The sequence below is a fragment of the Anser cygnoides genome, chromosome 14, assembly GCF_040182565.1.
Source record: "Anser cygnoides isolate HZ-2024a breed goose chromosome 14, Taihu_goose_T2T_genome, whole genome shotgun sequence".
Lineage (NCBI taxonomy): Eukaryota > Metazoa > Chordata > Aves > Anseriformes > Anatidae > Anser > Anser cygnoides.
This window is the reverse complement of record NC_089886.1, coordinates 15,941,335-15,958,168: the sequence shown is the minus strand read 5'-3', so window position 1 is coordinate 15,958,168 and position 16,834 is coordinate 15,941,335. Positions and strand designations below refer to the sequence as shown.

The 16,834-nt window shown below is 50.2% G+C and overlaps 1 protein-coding gene and 1 long non-coding RNA gene across 3 annotated transcripts in view; one reads left to right on the top strand and one right to left on the bottom strand.

Annotated features, from left to right (window-relative positions):
- Positions 1-6,897: 6,897 nt before the first annotated feature.
- Positions 6,898-16,834, top strand: part of WWC1 (WW and C2 domain containing 1) — a 70,680-nt gene continuing 60,743 nt past the window's right edge. Inside the window, exon 1 of the mRNA XM_048064819.2 lies at positions 6,898-7,157. Within this exon, the coding sequence (XP_047920776.1) occupies positions 7,039-7,157 (119 nt within the window). The 5' untranslated portion in view covers positions 6,898-7,038. The remainder of the gene's footprint in view (positions 7,158-16,834) is intronic.
- On the bottom strand, positions 12,811-15,128 carry LOC125182900 (uncharacterized). Of its 2 annotated transcripts, none has more exons than XR_007163680.2 (3): positions 15,010-15,128; positions 13,174-13,372; positions 12,811-13,056 (listed from the first exon to the last, which is right to left on the bottom strand). It is a non-coding gene; the product is annotated as an uncharacterized lncRNA (long non-coding RNA). The 2 variants fall into 2 exon arrangements; XR_010824915.1 differs by having other exon boundaries at positions 12,811-12,976.

Here is a 16,834-nt window from a genome sequence, read left to right as displayed (position 1 = left end):
GCTCTACTTAATTTTGAGAACAGTTTTGCTTTTGGGGTTGCAGATGAGATTTTTAATGATTCATGATATCAGCAGAGACGCTTGAATTGATTATGGGCATTAATTCATTCCAGGGCATTAATTCACTCCAGGGCATTTTTAAAGCACAACAGCTCAGTGGCTGTGCTGTTAACACCTGTAGTACTCCAAGAGTGCATCTGATTTTTGCTGAGCAAACAAACCCCATCCTATTCTGTGCTCGCCCTATGCAGTGCATGCACTAGAACCCCAAGCACTGTTCCCTCGGAAGGACAAGTCAGGGTATATTTTCAGGTAAGTCCTGTATGTCCATCACTGCAGAGGTTTTTCTGTGCTGATGGGCTTGAAGTGCTGTTACGTTATCAGACTTATAAAGAAGTGAAACTTCTTCAAGAAGGGAAGTATTAGGCAGGTAGTCATAAAAATTACTTTTGTCATAGTTGCTTTTGGTGTAGAAATAAAACATGAAATCACAAAGTTGAAACACTTTCACTGTCACCGTTTTCTGGAATACCTTGGTCTGTGCTGGTAAGCTTCTTGGGTCATTCTTTGGAATAGAAATTTTCTTGTAGTTGAGAGACTGGAAGTGATAACCCACTGCACAGTCCTGTATGTCCTTTGTTCTGTTACCAACCTCCTAAAGCTGAAACTGGTCAGAATTAGAGGTTCTGCTACTTCACTTTATCCTTCTGCAAAAGGAAACTTAAACTAAAAACGGTGTACCATTTTTAGTATTAATTATTTTGGGACAGATTTGCAGGGGATGAACTCAGAAAGAAAAGGCTTCCTACTCAGCTCCTTTGCAAATAATACATGCATCATCAGGGTATTCTTAAACAACTTTTGAAAGTGGACCAGTCATGTAGCTAAATACTCAACAGGGACAATTTATCCAGGTCTGTTGATGGTTTCCAAAGCATATGTGTGACAGCACAGGTCCCACGGAAAGCCCCTGCAATATCCTTAACTCCTAGATCCAACTGCCCTGTGCTGGGCTCCACTGAGGTTATTCCCTGCCTTACTCCTGCGTGCAGCCTGCAGCTCAGCACCCGGGGCCAGTTCTAGCACTCAGGGACAGTGGTGCCACCAGCCCTGCCCAGTCTCCCCGCGCTGCCGGCAGAAGAGGTGGGTGAGCAGGGAACTGCAGGGGGGTCACCTGCTGGGGACAGTCCAGTTTCCATCGGTCCTTTTCTAGAAGTTCTGCAGCAGCTCTTCAGAACACATACTGAATGTAAGAGATCAGGCTTTTCCTTATTTTCTCCTTGGTTAAAATATGGGCAGTGTCTTAGCCTGTGCTGAGGATTTAATTGTTCTGGGGTTAAAGTCAGGCTTCTGCCTGCTGCAGAGCTTCTGAGCCAAGAACTCAAAAAGCAGTACTGAAGTGGTAAAAACACCATAGGAGAGAGGCGTGTGCCAGCTTTCGGAGTGAGACAAGTAAATGCAGCCAGTTTATAAATCCTTGACAAATAGGATTTACAATGGAAGTGGCAGTTAAGCCATCATGAGTACAGAAGGTAGCAGATAGTACGCCGTAATGCTGTCTGTGCTGTGTTACAGCAGCTCAACAGCGTTGCTACTGGAGAAACTATATTTACAGAAGTTTTACATCTTTAGATGGCAGCTTCTGGCAGGTTTTAGTCTAATTTTGTAATTGCATATAAAAAGAAAATCTGCTAGGAGAATTGTGCTGGCTGTACTATTGCATATTCTGCTACAGCCCAGGTCTCATAATTGTTTCAAATAGCTTCCCCCCTGCCAACTTCATTAAGTGAAGAAATCATGTAAATGGAAGTAAAATATTAACAAGCATTACTTAATGCTATAAATCAGTACTATCAGACAAATCAGGTTTTTTCACCTGTCAAAAATTGGTAATAGGGGAAGAAAGCAGATACCTGTTTGCCTCTGTGGGCTGTAAGGTGGTGTTTTTTGAAGCCATTCCCATCTTAACGCTTGGTCTCTGCCCAGGCAGGCCATTAAAAAGCTGGTGACACGGCTCCTGGGAGGAGGTTTTTCACCTGTCACAGCACTGGGTTTTTCAGTGGGCCAGCAAGTGCTGTGCTTGGAGGAGGCCAGAGATATCGCTGTGAGACCTGCAGGGATCTGGTGCCCTGTTGTCTCGACAGGTTGAGCCTCCCCAGAAGTCCAGTCCGTGGGGGCACCCTTGTAGATCTGGTCTGCAGTAATTAGAGGCTGAATTACCTTCACTGACCCACACCACCACAAAGGCACCTGTGTTTCTGGGGACATCCTGCAGCAACTGCTCTGTCCCCAGAGCACCTGCTGCCTCCCAGGGCCCTGAGCAGCGCCGGGGTCTGGCTGGGTGCTGGCAGTTTGTGTCTTTCAGTCTGTGAAAGCGGTCTGTGGTCAGGGCAGGTCTGAGAGGGAGGGACAAGGTGTGGCCACGCACTCCCCTCTGCAGTGGGTGTCACAGCTGCCCTGGCCTACACCCTGGCTCCAGCAGCAGAGGATCGCAGTGCCACATCTCCAAAAATTCTTTTCCATGCAAGGAGGTGCGTTAGCAGGGGGCACAGGGCCCAGGCAGGGATCTCTGTCCTGGGGAGCATGCAGAAGCTTGCTCATCTCCGGCCCCCATAGTGGCAACACACGCCCCCTGCCCACGCCAGCTGGTGCCCCGCATTTGGGCCCAGCGTTGCCCCTTTGGGGGTGGCCAGCCCCTGCTGTGCCCCAGCTGCGGCAGCCGCCTGCTCCATGCACCCACAGGGCACAACAGGCAGCGGGGCTCCCTCCTGGTGCCTCGAGGAGCTAAGTAGGGCTGCTCCTGTGGCCACAGAGCTCAACCCACTGGAGAGCAAAGTGCTGGGGGCCCTCGAGACATGGGTGGGTGGGTGGGTGGCCACGTCACTGGCAAAGCTGGGGACTGCACGGCCACTTGGGTGGGGGCGAGCAGCAGCCATACAGTGGCTATTGGATTACAAAAGCATGAAGTGATCCCCAGCGTCCCAGCCAATTGTTTTTTCCCAGTGAAACTAAGCCACTTCAAATGGACATTTGTTTCTCAGTTGTCTCTGATTTGTGCTGTAAAGTAACTAGGTGGGGTTTGTTGGATTTTTTTATTATTATTATTTTTTTCTGCTGCAGCAGTGAGGCTGCTCTGGGTGCTGCCTGACCCCAGAGGGCTGTGCCCCCATGCCCATCCAGCACCACCACTGCTGCTGCACAGCGGTCAGCCTCTTGCTCCCACCACTGTAGGGGGGGGGTTCAGATCCTCCCGAAGTGCAGGAAATGGCACCACTGCACCAGCCAAGGTCAAGCCTGTGTCTGGATGAAGCTGAGTGCTTCTGCAAGCCATCTGTAGATGTGTGGTGAGGGGGAACCCTGGAGAACTTTGTCCATCGCTGGTACAAGTGGCTTCTCCCCTTGGGGAACCTGTGGTGGGCACGTCCCTGCTCTGCTCCTGCAGAACTGCTGCTGGACAGACAGACGGGCCCTGCCCTGCTGCTGCTTGCACAGACACGCACGATGGCTCAGGGCCCTTGTCCATGTTGTGCCCTGTGCCAGCACTGAGAAGGGTTTGGATCCATCATCTGGAGACCTGTAGAATCATAGAGAATGGGTTGGGTTGGAAGGGATCTTAAAGGCTATCCAATTCCAACCCCCTGCCATGGGCAGGGACAACTCCCACCACACCAGGTTGCTCAAAGCCCCATCCAGCCTGGCTTTCATAGACTCATTAAGGTTGGGAAAGCCCTTAATGATATCTGGTCCAACCATCCCCCTACCACCAATGTCACACACTAAACCATGTCCCTAAGCACCAAGTCCAACCTTTCCTTAAACACCCCCAGGGACGGTGATGCCACCACCTCCCTGGGCAACCCATTCCAGTGCCTGACTAGTCCTTCTGAGAAGAAATGTCTCCTCATTTCCAACCTAAACCTCCCCTGGCACAACTTGAGGCCATTCCCTCTAGTCCTATCACTAGTTACCTGTGAGAAGAGGCCAATCCCCAGCTCCCCACACCTTCCTTTCAGGTAGTTGTAGAGAGCAGTAAGGTCTCCCCTGAGCCTCCTCTTCTCCACACTAAAAAACCCCTGCTCCCTCAGCTGCTCCCCATAGATAGGACTTGTGTTCCAGGCCCTTCACCAGCTTCGTAGCCCTGCTCTGGACGCGCTCCAGGGCCTCGATGTCCTTCTCACATTGAAGAACCCAAAACTGAACACAGTACTCAAAGTATGGCCTCAACAAAGCCAAGTACAGAGTACAAATCATCAATAAAGATATTAAAGAGGAGGGGCCCTGACACCAAGCCCTGGGGAACACCACTCATGACCAGTTGCCAGCTGGATCTCACTCCATTCACCACTGCTCTCTGGACCTGGCCATCCAGCCAGTTTTTACTTTAAACACCTCCAGGGATAGGGCATCCATAGCTTCTCTGGGCAGCCTGTGACAGGGCCTCTTCACCAGTGAAGAGTTTCTTCCTAGTATCTAATCTAAATCTACCCTCTTTCAGTTTAAAGCCATTACCCCTTGTCCTATCTCTGCGCCCCCTGACAAAGAGTCCCTCCCCAGCTTTCCTGCAGGCCCCCTTCAGGCACTGGCAGGCCACTATAAGGTCTCCATGGGGCCTTCTCTTCCCCATGCTGAACAACCCCAACTCCCTCAGCCTCTCTTCACAGGAGAGGTGCTCCAGCCCCTTGATCATCTGTGTGGCCCCCTCTGGACCTGCTCTAATAGGTCTACGTCTTAGGCTGAGGGCCCCAGAGCTGAAAAGCAGAGCTGCAGGTGGGGTGTCACGCGAGCAGAGTAGAATAGTCCTAGTAGGTAGGCCTGGCTTACAGCTACTGCAGTGCCTCAAGCCCTGCTATGAGCACATAGTACATCAGAGCCAACTCGGTGTCCCTCACCCGGCCACTTCCCGAGACACTGGCACCTGTCCCTTCACGGTTCTTCTCCACCAGCTGATGTTCCCAGCCCTGCTGCTGGAGCTGGTGGCTGCCCCCAGTGGGGCCGTGTTTTACTCCCCTGGCCCTGGGTTGGGCGCACACTGCCATTATGGGAGTGCCTGTGTAGTGTCTGCGGCAGGGTTTGGCAAGCCCGTTGTGGCCTAAGTGTCACACAGGTGTTTTACAGCCCCGGAACTGACACCTGGGCAGGTTTCGCTTTCCAAGGCCATGCACAGTGGCTGTTCCCTGCCTGCACATACCACGGGGTGCTTGCCAGGTGGAATAAGGCCCGGCCACCCCAGCAAGCCCAACAGAAGGTTGCAGTGCCATGGGGGCACGTGGCTCTCCTGCACAGACGGGGGCATGTGTTTTGGAAAAAAAAAATAAAAACAAATAAATAAATAAGATTCTGATTTGGTTTAGTTGAAAAAAGTATTGCAGGACATGGAGGTCACCGATAAGGATTTATTCTCTCGCTGCAAGCTTGTTTGCTGAAAGATAGAGATCTCGGTGCGGGCACCCAAAGTGCTGGTGATGGTGCATGCGGTGGGGAGCAGCCAGGCGGCCAGTGGACCCCCCCAAGGACTTGCCCCAACGCATCCACCCGCACTGGACCCACAGCCCCGAGGTGAGGTGCAGGCCAGCCAGGCAGCGCTGGCTGCTTGGGGGGCAGCCTCACCGCTGGGAGTCACACATGGGTTTCCTGCCTTTTTCAACCTTGTCTTACTATGCTTTCTTGATTTTTCCCTTACATACACAATTTTATCCCATGAGCTCATTAAAAACTAGTAATATTGCTTAATAAGCTAATGGAGAGATAGGACACTTTTTTTTTTTTTCAGTGCTTAGGATAGCATGAAGAACATGTTATGTTTTCTAATGCTGTTGATAATGAGTAGCATGGCAAAGGTAGCTTGAAATTTGTCTGACTCAAATTCAGAATCACCTGCATGAGGTTTTGACAGAAGGTGGCTGAATTAACTTTCTTCTATGGCAGAAACCTTTATTAAATTTGACTACTGAAGTTCCCTGACATTTGATCAGCACCACAGCTCCCAGCCCTGTTCCTCAGGAATGTAGGGTGGGAAACAGGAGAAAAATAAAAACTCTGTGGTACTGCAAGAGTGAAACAGTCCATTCTTCCAAACTCAATTTCAACATTTTTTTCTAAACTGTCCTTTGGAAACCAATAAAAACTGATGTACAGTATTGGGTGTGGGAAAGGGGCAAGAGCTTTTTTTTTTCTGGAAGGATATGGTAACCCTTCACAGAAATATGGTTCCTTCAGGTTGAACAATGTCCGAGTTTTTAACCAAAATGAGGTATTTCAGAAAAAATGCATTTATTTTCTGTCAATTAAATTTAAATGCATTTTTCCTCCTGTTTCATTTCAGACACCTGAAAAAACCTGTTGGGGGCTGACAGATTGGTACTATGTTATCACAGCTTTTGACATTCATGTTTCGGTGTTTGGTAGCCCACCAAGACTGGCGTGTTGAGCGTTCGGTACCAAAACGCACACTTTGGATGATTTTCCTCAGCAAGAGCCGAGCCGTGTCCAGCCCTCAGAAAATGGCTGCCCTTGGTTCGAGTGGCTCCGCGTGGCCACCGCGAGGTTGTGGCCTGGGGCAAGGAAGGGTCGAGATCCCTCCGGCCACCCAGAGCCACCCGCACGCCTTCATTTCCCACCGACACAACCCTGCCTCGCACCGCTCGCTGTGACTGAGGCCGCTCCCCGAGGCCGCCCCGCGGTCCCCGAGGCGCCGCCGGGGCCTCCCCCGAGTCCTCCCCCGGTGCCTTCGCCGCCATGCGGCCGCCCGCGGCGCTGCCCCGCCGGCAGGGGGCGCAGCGGCCGCCCTCCGCCCGCCTCCGGGGCGGTGCAGGAAGCGGCGGGGCGAGGGGCCGGGCGCCCCCCGGCTCAGCGCTCGCCCGCCCGGGTCCGCCTCCGCCTCGCCCCGGCCCGCCCCCGCCGCGGGGCCGGCGTGCGAGCGCCCGCGGCGCCTCCCTGCGCGGCTGGGCCGGCCGCGGCCCCGCTCCGCACCGCCGCCAGCAGCAGCGGCAGCCCCCGGAGCGCTGCGTGCATGGGGCGGCGCGGCCCGCGCTGGGGACGATGCCGCGGAAGGAGCTGCCGCTGCCCGCGGGCTGGGAGGAGGCGCGGGACTACGACGGGAAGGTGTACTACATCGACCACGGCAGCCGCACCACCAGCTGGGTCGACCCCCGCGACAGGTGGGCTGCGGGGAAGGGGCGGGGGGCCGGGGCGCGTTCCCTCCGGGCTGGGGCAGGGCGCGGAGCTGGGCACCCGCGGGGCCGGGTGGCCGGAGCTGCCCCCGGGGTGCCGCGGCGGGAGCTGCCCCCGGGCCGCGGCTCCAGCCCCGGGGTCCGAAGGGGCCGGGGGGGCCCCGCTCCGCGGCCTCGGAGCGCGGGGGTCGGCGGGGTCCCCGCGGAGCGCGCTGCGTGCCGCCCCCCGGGGGCTCCCCCGGTCCCGCTGGGTGCAGGTGGACGCTTTCCCTCGGTGTCTGGCTTTAAAAAGTGGGTGAAGGCACCGAGCGAGGCGTGCTGCCCCGAGCCGGGCTGGTTTCCCAGCAGCACTTTGTCTCGGCGCGTCCCGGTTGCGTGCCGGAGGCAGCCGCAGTGAGGAGGCGCGCAGGTAACTCGGCCCCGGTGCCGGCTCCCTGCCGAAATCAGAGGCTGCCGAACCTGACGTGCAGCGCTCTGCCGGCTGAAGGTCCCGGGGACGTTCCCGGACACACCACTCAAAAGTCCGCCGCGGTGAGCTGGAAGTTCCAAGCGCTGAACACCCAGTTCCGTGCGGGTAAATATTAGAGAGTTCCCCCACCTGACAGCGAGTGTTTTCCTTGTTATCGGGTATTTAGCCTGGTTTCTGGATTGTTTTTGCTTTCTTCCCCCTGCCTCGACACTTGGCTCTTCGGGGGCTTCCATTGTTTGGGGGCGTCCAACTCTTTGGGATGCCAGTCCTTTGCCTTCTCTCCAGTCCTACAGAGGAAGGCTCTTTGTTGAGCAAGGAAGTGAATGATTGTCCGATTTTACAGGATTTTAAGGAGTGTTCTGCATTCCAGGAATAATCCTTGTGTATCTTGTACACAAATGTAACCTGTTGGACTGCCGGAGGTTTGGAACGCATTTCAAACTGGTGTTTCAGTACTGTGGTTGAAAGCTGAGAACACGTTTCAAGGTGTGTTTTTTAACCTTGGTAAAAGTCAATACAAGCTTAAATTAGGAATGCTTTCTTCGCATCTCTCTTTTGTTAAAGAGCATGAAGACGAGAGAAATTTATTAGGGCTAATAGTGGCTTATAAAAATTGTGCTGTGTCCTTGGTTAGTGAGTCAAAGATGACAGAATCAGCTGCATGGATGCCTTCTGCATGTGTGTGTGCTGAGCTATCGCAGAAATGTTTACTGCTCACCACCGTTAAAGGAGAATATTCAAGCATACTTTGATAAGTCCTATCACATGACATATTTGTTGTGCACATAGTAATACACCTGAATACACATGGCCCTGACGAGCTTTGCATCTGAGTCATCTTCCAGTAGCGCTACTGAGAACACAGGCTGAATTACATTCCCCAGCCTCTCTGAAAATCCTCAAGGTTTGAAGAGTTCGTTGGTCCAGCACTGGAAGAACTGTGTCAAAGTTTTCCCCCATCACCTGCGGGACCGTGTCCTTGTATGAGTTACAGAGATGCTCTGCTCTACTTGCAGGAAAAAAAGTTTCTCTTTCAACTAATTAGTACTGTCTGTGAAAATCAGGTGATAAGAATTTCTGAGCAGCTCGAGTCATAGCTGCAGTAGTGAACTTGGGTTTATGTACTGATCATCCAAGAGTGTATTGTGAGTTTCAGTATTCTGAAGCCTGGAAGAATCTGTAAAGTTGCTGCAGCGGAGAGGTGGTTTTGTGCGTTTCCTGCTGCGCTACATACGCTGTCATTGTCCCAGCACAAAGCAATAGATACCAGGAAACGCAGTTGTAAATCTGCAGACTTCAGGGATGCGGAGGAAGATATATGGTTTTGGACTTGCTCTGCACCCCATTGCTTCTCAGAGGCAAGGTTTCAGTGTGAGTGTACCTTTACAACACCTGATGGGTTAACTGGTAGCTAAAGACAGGGCATGCAGGTTTTCAGCCTTCTCTAAATCTTTCATTCTAGCATAATTTAGTGGAAAAAACACGAGCAGGGATACCACCTAGCTTGAGGGCGTAGGCTTGTCCATTGTTTTTGCGACAACAGCTGGTGTTGGGTTTGCAGGTGGAGTGGCACCGCTCGCTGAGGGCTGCATGGCAGGGTACTGCAGCAGCGGCCTGGACGCGGTCGTGCGCACGGGTGTCAAAGTGGGGCTGTGGGCTGTGTGAAGTGAGTGGTGAAATTGATGGGTTGGGTGGTTTTCCAGCTCTCCTGTAGCTCGTTTCACCACCTCAGTGGATAGGCTGTTGTTAAAAGGGGCTGTTAGACTTAGCCAGGTACAAGGTGGCCGCCACCCAGGAGCACCTTGTTCTCTCACAGCACTGAGGTGAGTGATGCTTGTGCTCCTGACAGCCTGGCTGAAGCCACTGCGTGCGGGAGCACTTGTTCCTTCTGCCACCTAAGGGTATGCCAGACTTGCAGGCAGACCTGGGAAGCATGTGGATTTTACAGCATTTTTGGAAACCATCTAAAGATAAAGCATAAGAAGAATTTTGTAACTTAAGCAGTACTGTACCTGTGTTACAGTGTAACACAAGAATCAAGAAGGTGTCCTGTAAGGAAGGATTTGGGATTAGAAGGTGTAAAGTAGTTCTAGTGACCAGGTGGGAAAAAACACTGTTTTTTCTTCACGTCAAAGGAAGCTGAAGTAGATTACTTTTTTTTTCTGAGTTTGTTTTAAATTAGATAATTCAGGGCTTGGATACAGTGTAATAGGGGGCCAAGCCTTACTGAGCTAGGGGAAGAAATTCATCGTTCCTAGTTTTAGAGGCAAGCCTGATCTTTCAGGCATTCACCAGCACGTCATTTGGTAAAATGCAGCAGGGCACTGTCCCAGCTGCTTCCTTATCACTGAGGATGTGCTGGGGTTGTAGGGTGCTGTGCAGGTTACCAAATAGAAGTAAGAATGGTGCCTCAGAAACATGAGCAGCAGCTGCTGGCTGTGCTTAAACATTGCTGTGAATCAGGAATTGCACCAACAGAGTGCCCCAAATGAGGTTTCTGCTTTCATCAGATGTCGGGGTTAGAGATGGGTATCTGGATGCCTGTGGGTGCTCTGTCCTTGGGTTCTTTACACTGTTTAAGGGAATCCGATCTGCCCTAAGCTGTCTTGGAAGAGGATTGCTTTTTCTCTCTTCTCCTTGCCTTTCAACCCTGAGGCTTCCTGAAGATGCCTGATAACCCACCCCATTCTCCAGTTTTTATGTTCTCAAGCTCTTCCTCCTGGCATGGTGGTATAAGCAAGTTTTCCTACATTGTTTTATATGGAGCTGAGTGAACTCATTTTACCCCAATCACCGGACTCCTGTTGAGGGTGAGAGATAGCAAAGTAGGAGCACTATCAGTTAAGCCTGATGAAGCTAGTAAGCAGCAGCAGGTGTTTTCAGTTTTGGGAGGTAGCAGTGCCTCAGTTGGTGTCCCTTCATTTTTCAAAGGCTCTTGTTGATAAAGGGTTGGAGCTATTTATTAAATGAAAGCCCAGATTCTGCAGTTGCTCCCTGAGACATCTTCCTACTCCATATGGAGTTTTTTTCCCACTCTGAACCCACAAAGCAGAACTTCGGTAAAGAGGAGAAGGGGGGAGAGATTTGCCAGGGTTTGGGGCCAATGTGTGTCAATGTATGTGTTGTCACGTGTAGAATACTTTGTGCTCCTAAAAAAGTTAGGGCCACCTGTTTACTCATGAATATGCAAGCTTGTTGAGCCTGGGGATCTGACTGAAGAAAAGCTGGGCCTGTTATATATAGAGAGAACAAAATCATCTAGTTGTGCCCTGCTAAGTCTGCCTTCCAGGCTTGATGTGAAACACTGCAGAATGGTTTGTCTCTTCTGCATTATTCTGGTGTTGAAGCTTTCCATGCCCAGTCTGCTCTATGCGCTTGGTCTCTGAACTTCCTGTATTAAGGAATTAAAAATGTGAGCGTCATGCTAACATTTCCTATGTAGATGTCTACTACTTGGATTATTTCCCTATAGCATAACTACAGTCATTAAAATAAAGCTAAATTTAGCCAAGTAAAGTGTGGGAGTTCTCGAGAATAAAAGGACTTGAAGGGAGAGTGCTGAAAAACATCAAGAATAAAAGGAGCCGTACTTTTCTGCAGGTGGAAATCAGTAAGTGTAAGGAGAAGAAGAAAAATCTCGAAGCATTCTGTGGGTTTGTCTTTCATCATGGGCAGCAGCATGGGTCACACAGCTGAAGGTTGCTGCCTTGCCTGCTGTTACCTTTCTTTACTGATAGCTAGCCCAACGCCCTGTCGGATGTATGTGATCCTGCATCTTTCTCATGTTTACCTTCCCCAAAATAGAAGATTCTTTATTATAAAGAACAGGCAGTTCGTTTTATATCCAAAAGCCAGCGATAACCGTTTTCCCTGAGCACAGGAGCGAGTGACAGAAATGCAGCCTTTGTAGTCATTCTGAGTGCCATCTCTGGGAGCGGGTGTCTTGATGTGTGGGACTGGTGCTGTTCTTAGGACGTTTTTCCACAATAAGTGGAAATTAATGGGTTTATATAAGCGCTAATATGTAGGGAGACAAAGGAAGGAAGATTATTGTGACCATTTGGTTTAACTCACTAGTTCCAGAAGTCTTCCAAGGTGAATCAATCCTGGCTGCACCTGTCACTGGTAAAAGCGGTTTGCAGACAAAATCATTCAGACCTCTTCAGTTACGAGAAATACTTTGGATTTTCTTGTAAGACTTACAAGAGAAAGCTTGTGGTAGAATTCAGCTTAGCATGAGGCGTTAGCAGCTCCTCGTGCTGATGCCTGGAGAGGCTGCAGCGGTCAGAGGCGCTGTGCTTCCTCTCCTCGTGGCGTGAACTCGCGTCAGGCTCCGCAGGGTGGCTGGGGGCAGCAGGAATGATGCTTCTCAATAAGACCATCACCGCTGAAGGCGTGGTATGCACTGCTAAAGGTGTGGTACACACACAGGTATCTTGTGTGAGAGGATGTCGGCAGTGACTTCAGAACTACCGAAAGACCCATTTGATCTTACTTCCCTATGGAATGTGAAAAAAATGAAAAAATGGATAGCTTTGTTCAGCTCAGCAGCTTTTTAATGTATCTTGGGGAATTCTCAGTTTTAAAAGACTACATTTGTTTTTGAAGAAATCTCTGTAAATCACACTGTTTAGAAATTTGTAGGTTGAGCTTCATCTTCTACTCTGGCAAGGTCATTTTGCTCACAAGAGGAGTCCTCAACAAGCTGTCAGTCTTTCTGATGCAAAATTAAAGTTAGCGATGCTGCCTCAGACTGGAAACTTCCTTGACAAGGGGATCAACAATTTCATCTCCATGTAGGTCATCTATTTTCATGCCAAAGTAGTCATCTGTCCAGACATGGCAGAGAATTGGTTGTTGCTGTGTTGTCCACCTGGGGCTGGGGCTCAGCAGCAGTGCTGATGGGGACTGCTTGAGCTGCTGCTGTTGGAGTAAAATTCTGTGTCTGCGAGGGGAGAAACTTCTCTGGCTGGAAAATGTTGTGTTATTGTCTGGATTTGTTTTATAGAAACAGCTGATCCCGACTCTGGTGGTGCAGAAGGCTTGCTGGCATGGCTGGGGCCGAGTGGCAGGGCAGGAGGTAACGGTGGCACGGTGGCTGTGGCCGTCACCTGGGGGTGCTGCCAAGGATGTGCGTGTGCGGTGGCCCCACGTTTGTCACCTGGCCAGGCTGTCCCTCAGCTGAGGAACACCTGGGGAGGTGTTCCCAGACCTGGAGGTGCTTGGCTTGCTGTGATTTCTGACCAGGTTCTACAGGCAGGGGGCCTTTTCACCTGCTGCAGCCCCGCAGGGTGTCCTCAAGTTGTCATTCGCGGTGGTTTCTTCATAGTTAGTGCAGCTGTGGAAAGATGAGTTTGCTACAAACTTCATGGTACCCAAATCTGGTTTTAATTCTTCTAGCTTGTGCCAGAAATTGTACTGGAAGACATGGAACGACTTGTCAGAAAAAAACCAACCCACCACCTGTTTAATGAAGTAACTTGTACGTGAGGAAGTGACCTGTGCTAGGTAGCTGGGGGCAGTCCTGTCACTGACCTGCCGCAGGGGTTCTTATCTCGGTGCCCGAGGAGCCCATTAGTAAATGATTGATTTGCAGTCTGCGCTCCCGAGGGTGCCTACTCCACGGTGTGGTTTCTGCGTGCGTGGTGAGACGCAGCCGATGTCCCTGCCAGGATCAACACCTCCTGGGCTTGATGTGGCACGGGGCTGTGTCGAGCATGGGAGAACATCACACCTTTTAAAAAGAGGGTGAGAGACCCTAAAGACGGTTTGCAAGTATTGCGTGCTCTCCTGTGCAGTGGCTGGCAGCCTCAGCCTGGTGGCATGGACCGTGCCACCAGCAGGCCGAGTTGGCTGAATAATAAATGAGCAGAGGCTCATTTGGTGGGTGACGGCAGCCAGGCAGAGTCAGGTGAAGGTGTGTAAGTGCTGCCACATACACAGATCTGAAAGCTACATAGATCAGCCACTTCCTTAGAGAGGAATACCTTTTCTGCTGGCTGGCTGCCATTCAGGAGACCTGCTCAGTAAGGTTATGTGCTTTGCTTGTGGTAATGAAGACTTAGCTTTAACTGCTCGAATAAAACCCAGAGTTCTTGTTCACAGAGCCTAAGGTTACTGCTCCCCCCACTTTTAAGCTGCATGCATAGATAATTGGCTGAACAAACAACAGACAAAACTGCTCCCAATAGAATAATAACTGCTTTTCACTGCCACTCATCCAGTCAAGTGACATCTGGAAGACTCTTTGGGTATTCACAGGAGGTTTGGTGTGTAACAGGAAGATGTAAAGAAGCCAAATCCTGCAGCTGTCAGTGTTCTCTGGCTTTTTCATGCTTTTGGATGTGTTCTGCTGGCTTGGGTTGTTCTGTTTGTGGTAGTACTTATGGCTTCCACCCCAGCCACTACGTTCTGTAACGTAAATACCCAACACATTTAAAAACAAAAACAAAAAAAAAACAGATGAATTGCGCTCTCAATCTTACAGAGATGCTGTGGGGATTAATTAGTTCTGGTAAAGTGCTTTCTGGCTGAGATGCCAAACTGATGTTTTGGGACTAATGGTATTGTTTGGTGAAACTACTTAGTTCTCCTCCAATGTCTAATCACTGCTGTAGAAGAATTTACTCTGTGGAGGAAAGCTATTGATTTAAAGCATGCAATAAACAGTATTGATTTGCACGATGCAGTCATTCATACCAGTTCTATGCAGAGTTGAGGCGGACAGTGGTCACACAACAATTTTGAACTCAAGTCGAAACTATTGCTTAAACAGCCCCGTGGCTGCTGGCAGATCTCTCCTACATGACTGCTAACTGGCTTAATGCTTTTGTGCTCGGCCCAGAGCCATCCCTGCTGCGGAAGGGGCTGTCAGCTGCCTCCCCGTCATGCAGCCCGTGGGGCCAGCAGTAGTGGCTGTGGTGATCTGGGCCATGCGAGCAGCATGGGACAGCTTTGGTAGCCCCCAAGCTGCCCTACAAAGCTGTGCTGACGGGCAGATAACCATGGTTAGCTTTGCTCCTGTCAGGTGCAACTTCTGATTCCACAAGGCAACGGGGCCGCTGCCAGCGGGCGTGCTGCTGGCCTGGCGCAGGGCCTGTCCTACACCCCTGGGTGCTCGAAGCCCTGGTGGTGGGACTGTTCGGAGGATTGGTGTAATTCCCTCCTGTGGGAGGCAGAGCGTGTGGCACTTGGCCAGCTGCAGTTGGCACCGTGCAAGGGAGGAGACGCGCGGGTGTGGGCAGGGCCGGGGACCGGCACCCAGGAGCGAGATGGCCGCTGCCCTGTGTGGCAGGTGTGCCAGGTGGCAGCGGGCTCCTTGCTGCCCGTGTCACAGCAGTGCACATGAGTGAAGCTGAAACCGCTGCTTACCTCGCTGCCGCTTTTATGCAGGGGGAAATCTTCAGCCAATTTCGCTTGTATAGCTCCGAGGGTTCACTTCAAGTCAATAAGGATTTCTAAGGCCACGTGCGTGTTGTGCTTCTGCGGTTTGTCATCGATCTAGAAGAGGATTTGAGTGCTACTTTAACTGTGCGCACAGGGTAAGGTCCACGCTCAGTGATGCTGCTCTAGTTTTTAACAGCTACAGGATGGTTGCAGTGCTCTTTAGACGGCTTTGGCTGTTCCAGTCCAGCCTTTGTTCACGGTGGTGCTGCTGCGGTTCTTCAACATCTGATATCTCCATATCTTTAGGGTACTATGTAGGACATCTGTTTTGGTGGGAATGCAGTGCCTCAGCTTGCCATGGTGCTCCCACAGCAGTGGCATCAGTATTCTTTAGGATTTCTCCCAATGCTCTCTAGGTCTGGTGGACTGTACTAGAGGTAGCGATGCAGCTCCATGGGATGCTGTTGCTCTGACCGAATTCCTGCATAGCAGAGAGGGAAACTTTTCCCAAGGGAGAACTTGGCATGAAAAATAAGCCTTTTGAAGGCAAAATTATAAGACGTACCTAATTTAGGATCACCTGTACTGTATATAGCATTCCAGATGAGGCTGTCATAACAAAGTGTGTTTTTTAAATAAAATAAAAAATAAAAAAAACTTAGCATGAATAACACTTTTGTATTGTAGAGTTTGGCAAGGTTAAACTTAAAATCAAATGAGTGCTTTGAACAAAGGTTTTTTTGTGGGAGCATTCTATGTGGTGATGCTCAGGTGTATTTGATTAGCAGCATGTGCTAACCCTGCAGAGGATAAGGAGGCTCAACTCTTCTGTTCAGTATAATGGTCATCATTTTTCAAGATCTGATCTCTCTCCGGTCCAGCTGTCATTTCAGCCACTTGTTTAGATTTTTCTGAAATTCTGTGAAGTTGTCTCTACATCCAGCTACCCTAAATATCTTCTCAGTCAGCAAGGCAGTAAGCCAGGCTTGCAATTTGTCCTTTCTTATGTCATTGGTATTTCACTCTATGCAAGATGTAAGCATCAAAGGTTCTGTGGCTTTGACAGGGCATTGACTATTTAGTTCTCATATGGAAACTTAAGTAGCAGGCTTTAGGCTGCTTAATAGGCAGTTCTCCAGAAGGAATTTTTCCAGTTTTATAGAAGAGTGCAAATTGATCTGCTGAAGAGATCACCTTGCTATCCTAAATCTTCTCCATGAGTGTTATTCTGTCTTTATTTTAACCTACATATGCAGGAAGAAGAAACGTCGTGGCTGTTACTATATCCTTGCTTCTTGTGTCGCTGAGGTTCTGCAAGATACCTTAAACTTCCTGACTTTATCTTTTTTTTTTTTTTTTGCTTTTAAACGATGAATATAAGAGATTCTGGATTTATCTTGAACCTACTGTGTAAGATGCTGGTGTGATATCTTTTCGTCTGTTACGGTTGTCATTCCCCTGTTTTAGTTCACGCTTGAGCTCAAGCTGCTGCTGTGGTACTGTGTGATTTCTGTGATCTATGTCTCCTCAACGCTTGTTAGTTTTCCTCTAATGTGCTACACCGAGTGTTGGAACATCCTTCCTTTCATGCTGTTTTGAAGTGGTGCCTATCCCCCTTGTTCCTGCTGTCTTTATCCAAAGTCTCCCTTGAAGTCTAATAAACTGCAATTCCGTGTGGAAGTTCAACCTATGAAGCTGGGCCAGAATATAGTGCTGGAAAGACTTGAGTGATAACAAAGCTGGCATTAGAGCTGTAAACCTCCCCGACCTTCTCAGAAGAAAATTTCAGACTCGGTGCTCACCTGCATCT